The 6240-nt window shown below is 32.5% G+C and overlaps 1 protein-coding gene across 1 annotated transcript; it reads left to right on the forward strand.

The window, feature by feature from the left end:
* The first annotated feature begins 2729 nt into the window (after positions 1-2729).
* Positions 2730-5592, forward strand: LOC126670141 (bifunctional bis(5'-adenosyl)-triphosphatase/adenylylsulfatase FHIT). Its single transcript, XM_050363810.2, has 5 exons — positions 2730-2880; positions 2953-3063; positions 4360-4506; positions 5179-5277; positions 5363-5592. The coding sequence occupies exons 1-5, from the start codon at positions 2797-2799 to the stop codon at positions 5477-5479; spliced, it is 558 nt and encodes a 185-aa protein (XP_050219767.1). The 5' UTR covers positions 2730-2796; the 3' UTR covers positions 5480-5592.
* The last annotated feature ends 648 nt before the right edge of the window (positions 5593-6240 follow it).

Here is a 6240-nt window from a genome sequence, read left to right on the forward strand (position 1 = left end):
GGTGAATTTGATATTTACCGACTGCAGTGATTCGCCCATTGAGTTTTTGAACCTCGTTTATGTTCCGAGGTGCCTTCATGTCCATAATTGCTTTAATCTTTTATGGATTCGCCTCTATTCCTCTTTGGGATATCATGAATCCCAGGAACTTTCCTCCTCGTACCCCAAACATGCATTTGTCTGGGTTCAGCTTCATCCCAAATTTGTTTAACATTTTGAATGTTTCCTCCAGTTTTTTCGCGTGAGTTTCTTCGTTCTCGCTTTTGATGATTAAATCATCCACATATACTTGGACTCGCTTTCCTATTTCATCTTTGAACATGAAAATCATGAGTCTTTGATATGCTGCTCCTGTGTTTTTCAAATCGAAAGGCATCGCCGTATAGCAGTAGGTTCATCCCCCGGTGATGAATGATGTTTTTTCCTGATCTTGTTCTTTCATTTGTATCTGGTGATAGCCTTGGCAGCGTCTGCTAGGCTATTCATTGCGTGTCCGGCGGTAGAGTCCACGAGCTGGTCGATATCAAGTAGCGAGTAGCTATCTTTGGTACACGCCTTGTTTAAATCGGAGTAGTCTACGCACATTCTTTTTTTTCTGTTCGCTTTCTTCATGATCACAACATTGGCTACCCATTCGGGGTAATGGACTTCTCCGATGAATCCAGCCTTTTCGAGTTTTTCCACCTTCTCAGCTCTTATTTTTTGTTTTTCTTCGGAAAACTTTCTCTTCTTTTGTCTGACTGGATTCGCCGTTTCTGCTACATTCAGGTCGTGAGTTATGACTTGTGGGTCTATTCCAACGATCTCCGAAGCCTTGGTGGTGAACGTTCCAAATGTTGTTTTTCAATATCGCCGTGATGTCTTTTTCAACTTTAGGGTTCATGTTTACTCCCAGGTTCACTCTTTTCTCCGTGCTGAGTTCCAGTTTCTTCGTCTCGCCTTCGGGTGCCGTTTCTTTTTCTTCAATATCATGGTTGAGAATTTCTTCAATTGGCATCGCTTCGCATGATTCTTTTATTAACTAATTAAAAAATAGCTATATTATTGGTTAATAAAATGTCAATATCCTTAATACACTGTATCTTGTAAGTAATGAGTGCCAATTTATCAACTTTTTCTCATTTATAGATTTTTTTTTCTATTGCTTTTATCTGATTTCATTGCTCTGTTTTTTTATTAATATGTTTTATTGGGTTCTTTTTTATGTGCAGCAAACATCTTTAAATTCGGAAGAAGTAGATGCGGTGCAACAACAAAACAAAGATAAGAGCATAACAGACTCATTTAAAATGCATATGGCTAATTTTTATTTAGATTATTAATAGTTATCAAGTCTATTCTAAATATCTACACTATATATAAAATACGAATAGAAACATGCACGTTTATGTTTATATTTTTAATATATGTTTTTTGAAAGGTTTAATTTTTTGAAAGATTTAATATTTTTTTGATAATTGGTTATATTTTTAATGTTATTTTAATTATTAATTAATCAAATTAAAATTCTAATCCAACTTATATATTCATTGAAACTTTCAAATAATCTCTAACTAATTTAATATTGATTATGAATCATACACATTTATATTAGGCTTAATTACTAAAAGGGTTAATTTCTAAAAAAATCACGAACTTTACACGAAGTTCCATTTTAATCATGAACTTTAAAAGTTGTCATTTAAAGGCACGAACTTTCATTTTGTTTCAAATCTATCGCCAAAGTAAAATCCGATGTATTTTATCAAAGCAAAAATTCCTAATCCTATATACTCTAATTAAAAGATAATAAGATTTAATGTCGATTTATAATTTGGGTCTTTCATTAATGGTTTATTGAAGAATTTAGTCAACAAAAATACACTGAAATGATAGATTTGAAACAAAATGAAAGTTCGTGCCTTTAAATGGAAACTTTTAAAGATCATGATTAAAATGAAACTTCGTAGAAAGTTCGTGATTTTTTTAGGAATTAACCCTTACTAAAAAAACCCCACCATTTAACCCTTTTTCAATTATACCAACATATTTATATATGATTAATATTAAATTATTTAGCCAAGTGCGTAGCTAAATAATTTAATATTAATCATATATAAATATGTTGGTATAATTATAACAAATTTAAATTATATCATAAATTATAAATAAATGTCGATTAATGTATTAATAAATATTTGACGAGTCATACTACGAGCCACGTGTGAAACACGTGAAGCGACACTAGTTACTTAAAAGGATACTATAAGCTCCCCGTTTCAAAGATAGACTAAGGGATAACTATTGGAAGTCTTATAATTAAATGGAATATATATTTCCGTTAAAATTATTTACTATAATAAGGACTTTTTTAAAAATTAGGTTGTTTTTTTCTTTTTATTGTGGATTTTTTTTATGTTCTTTTTATGTTCTTTGTGGGAGTGAGTTGTGGTCTTTTTTGGTTTTCAGGACTGATTATGTTGTAATCTTGCATACCCGTTTTATTCTTGACGATTAGCTCTTGTATGTGGTTGTTGTTGGTTATTATGGTTCTAGTTTAGAATCTGTCATGCATGTTTGTTTTTAATTTATCCATTTAAATTTGAAAGAAAAAGAGGTCATATGGTTCTTCCAAACATTTAAAAAAAATTATGTAAAAAGTGCAAACCCATTTACATATTTAAAAACTGAGCTATTTTTTGTTTGGGTTATATGAGATTAATAACCGACTGGTTTAACATTTCAGTTTGGGTTGGGTTTGTCTTTTTGGTTTGGCTGGGTTACAAAAACTTTGTATAATTACAGAAGCAAAGCAAAATGGGATCAAAGCTACTCCTCCTTCCTTCTCTGGCTCGTCTGGCAGCACCAACAACTAGATTGTTCTCTGCCGCAAACAGCAGGGTAAGTCAGTTGAAGATTTTTTTTCAAATGATTGAATCTTTAATCACGTAACGGTAACGTATATGAATGCAGATGGCAACAGAAAACTACGTGTTTGGTCCGTACAAAATAGACCCAAAAGAAGTGTTTTACTCAACTCCTCTTTCCTATGCTTTGGTCAACCTTCGTCCTGTTATTCCTGGTAACCTCTCTCTTCATATTTGCTTCGTTGATTGATGCCATTTGAATTCTTCATTTTCACTTGTTTTTATGTTTGGGTTTCTTCTAATTCAACCTAATTTCTGAATCGATATGCTAACATTATAAGAGTCTGATTGGCTGAATAGTATTCGAAACTTTTTTTGGATCTCAGCTTTATAACATAGAATAACTAGATTATTACTTGAAATGATTGATACGAAATTGAAAGGATTTTCTTAAAATTTCTACATCTAGAATGTACAACTTAGTGGGTCTTAGCCGATGAGTTGCTGAAAATTAAGCTGCTCGTTGACGTGATCCGAATGAAAGCAATACAGAGAAAAGAAAAGAAAAACAAGCTTTGAACTTTTCTTTAAATGATTTTACCTATTCTGTTCAACCTAAGCAGATTTGGTGTTTTGTTATTTCTTTGATTTATTCTCTGGCTGTATGCTATTCTTCCTTTGGACTACATGATTCATTTCTCTTTTGCTTTGCAGGTCATATCCTTTTGCTGTCAAATTTTCAATGTACTTGTTGGGATTTACTGCAACTTCAATTTTGTTTTAAAAATGAAGCATAGATGTGTTTGATTGGTGCATCATGCTCTTAGTCTTGCTGACATACTTCTGTTGTGTAATCAATAGAAAACTAGAAAACCATGAGGAGGAGGATGCAATTAAAATGCAATGATATCACCATAGGTTACATGGAATTTGAAACCATTCATGGCTGTTGGGAAGCTAACCCTGTCTATATCAGTTGGTATCATGAAAATATGAGAGTAACCAATTCCTTTCTTTCTGCAGATTATGTTGACATTTAGGGTCATGTTTAGATTCTTTTGAGGTTAATAGTCATGGTCAAAGTATGGGCGTTTTGAGCTCATTGTTACTAGATCAAAATTTATGCACATGGAAATGAACTCAGCTAGCGAGTGACACAAATGATTATACATAATATTATTGGCCGACAACCTTAAATGCGAACTATTGTGACGCTATAGACTATCTTTAAGCACACCAACCAAATTGCTGCTATGAACTTCATGCTACCGCCCCAGTTATTCTCTTTAAAGTATATGAAGAAAGTACATATTTTCATATTCACTGAGCCTTTGAATAAGGACAGGAGAATATCAGTATTGATGATCAAATTGCACTGTGATTATTCTGAATTCTAATTTTGAAAATTTTCAGTAGGCTGATTTAATTCAATTTATTCAGGAAATATACACTTAGAAACAGTTTTAGGCATTCAGTTTTGTTGCAGTCGATTTTGTTGGCTTGACTATATGTACATGTGCTTGTTTGCCCAAGGCGTGAAGTGAAGCGTTTTGCTGATCTCACTGCTGATGAGATAAGTGATTTGTGGCTTGTGGCACAGAAAGTTGGTAATCGCCTTGAGAGTCACCACCAAGCTACATCACTTACACTAACAATCCAGGTCAGACAGTCCGCCTTTTTCTGGTCCACTGTTTGTTGTGTTCAGTATATTTTTGTACTTGATTTTGTTTTACCGTGTGCTTGGCCTACTGTTGTGCTTAAGCAGATACTGTAGATAGAATTCTTTTCTATCTGGTGAACAATTAAAGATGGCTATGTTTTTTCCCATATTTTTATTTTGTTTCTCTTTCTCATTTTTTTTAATGAAGAAGATATTCTTGCACATTGTCGTTTGACATGTTCTTTTATCCACGGGTTTACTCTGTTTCTGGTGTTGAATGTAAAGTTGAAGATGAATTCATTCTTAGTTATTCTCCATTATTAATTTTTAAATAGAGTTGCTCTCTGGATTTATAATTTTTAAAGTGTTTTTACTGCTGTCTAAGCATCAAATTTATGCAGAAGACTAGCTATTAAAGTCCTTTGGTACTTTGATACTCACTATAAGCTAGAAACATATCTGTCTCAAGATAATATAGATATGTGAATTGTCATAAAACGAATTATGTGAAATGGGTAAACAGTATTTTTTACCAGAGTAGATTATGAATATTAAATTTTGGACTTTTATAAGCTTTGTTGGAAATGAAAATGAAATTGCGAAACATAGGATTTCGAGAAGTTTTCACGTAACAGGTGAAAAATAACAACTCAAGGTTTGTCAATGTACCAGGATGGACCCCAAGCAGGACAGACAGTGCCTCATGTTCATATCCACATCCTTCCGAGGAAAGGTGGCGATTTTCAGAACAATGATGAGATCTACGATGCAGTGAGTTAGAACGTTTGTTTAATTTGTATTAAATTTTGTATATTTCAGCAGTGATTTTAGAAAGATTTTGTTGGTACTTGTTTAGATCGACGAAAAGGAGAAGGAATTAAAAGAGAAGCTGGATTTAGACAAGGAAAGGAAGGACAGAAGTATAGAGGAGATGACTAAAGAGGCAGATGAATATAGATCCCTGCTCCTATAGATTTATCAAGAATGAGTTCAAAGCTCGCTTATTTTCAAGAAAATATCATGCATGTGAAACATGTTTATATGTTGAAAACATTTCTTAAAAATGAATTACTTGATTTTCTTCCACATAGTTTCCTGCCATGAGTTGCTGGAAGTGTGCATGCGGTCCTATATTTTTATTTTTAAAATCAAACCGAACTTTTCTTTAAGAATATTATATGTTTCAAACTGAACCAAATCAATCGGGTTTAGTTCGATTAGTCTGGATGTAATCAGGGGATTCATGGCTGAGTAGCCAGGCATTGTAAAGACAAATGTAGGTGGTATGTTCTTTGTATCAGCATATTTTAGTGTTATCATCATGCTATGTGCATTGCTGTCTTAAACAGGGAGGAATTAAAAAGATAGTTTCCCTTTTACACTCTTTATGCAATAAAAGTTCATTTCACCCCTTCAATTTAGTTTAAAAGATCAATAGTGTTCAAGTTGGTTGTTTTGAGCAAGTATATCCACAATTTGGCAAATCTGATCATTTTACCTTAAACTTTTTAAAAATAAATATGCTAAATGTATGTTTGATGGGTTACTTTAGGGAAGTTTACGTAAAATAATGAAACTTTATTGAGTTGTGGGTTTATTGTCAAAAAAAATTTAAACACTTATAATTTTTTGTACCAAATTGGAAGGATAAAATAAATCCGTGTCGATTATTTATGGATATATAATTTACAAATTCTAATTTTCTAATATTATTTTTTCTTTTGAACTAATCAA

Source organism: Mercurialis annua, linkage group LG2, assembly GCF_937616625.2.
Source record: "Mercurialis annua linkage group LG2, ddMerAnnu1.2, whole genome shotgun sequence".
Classification (NCBI taxonomy): domain Eukaryota; kingdom Viridiplantae; phylum Streptophyta; class Magnoliopsida; order Malpighiales; family Euphorbiaceae; genus Mercurialis; species Mercurialis annua.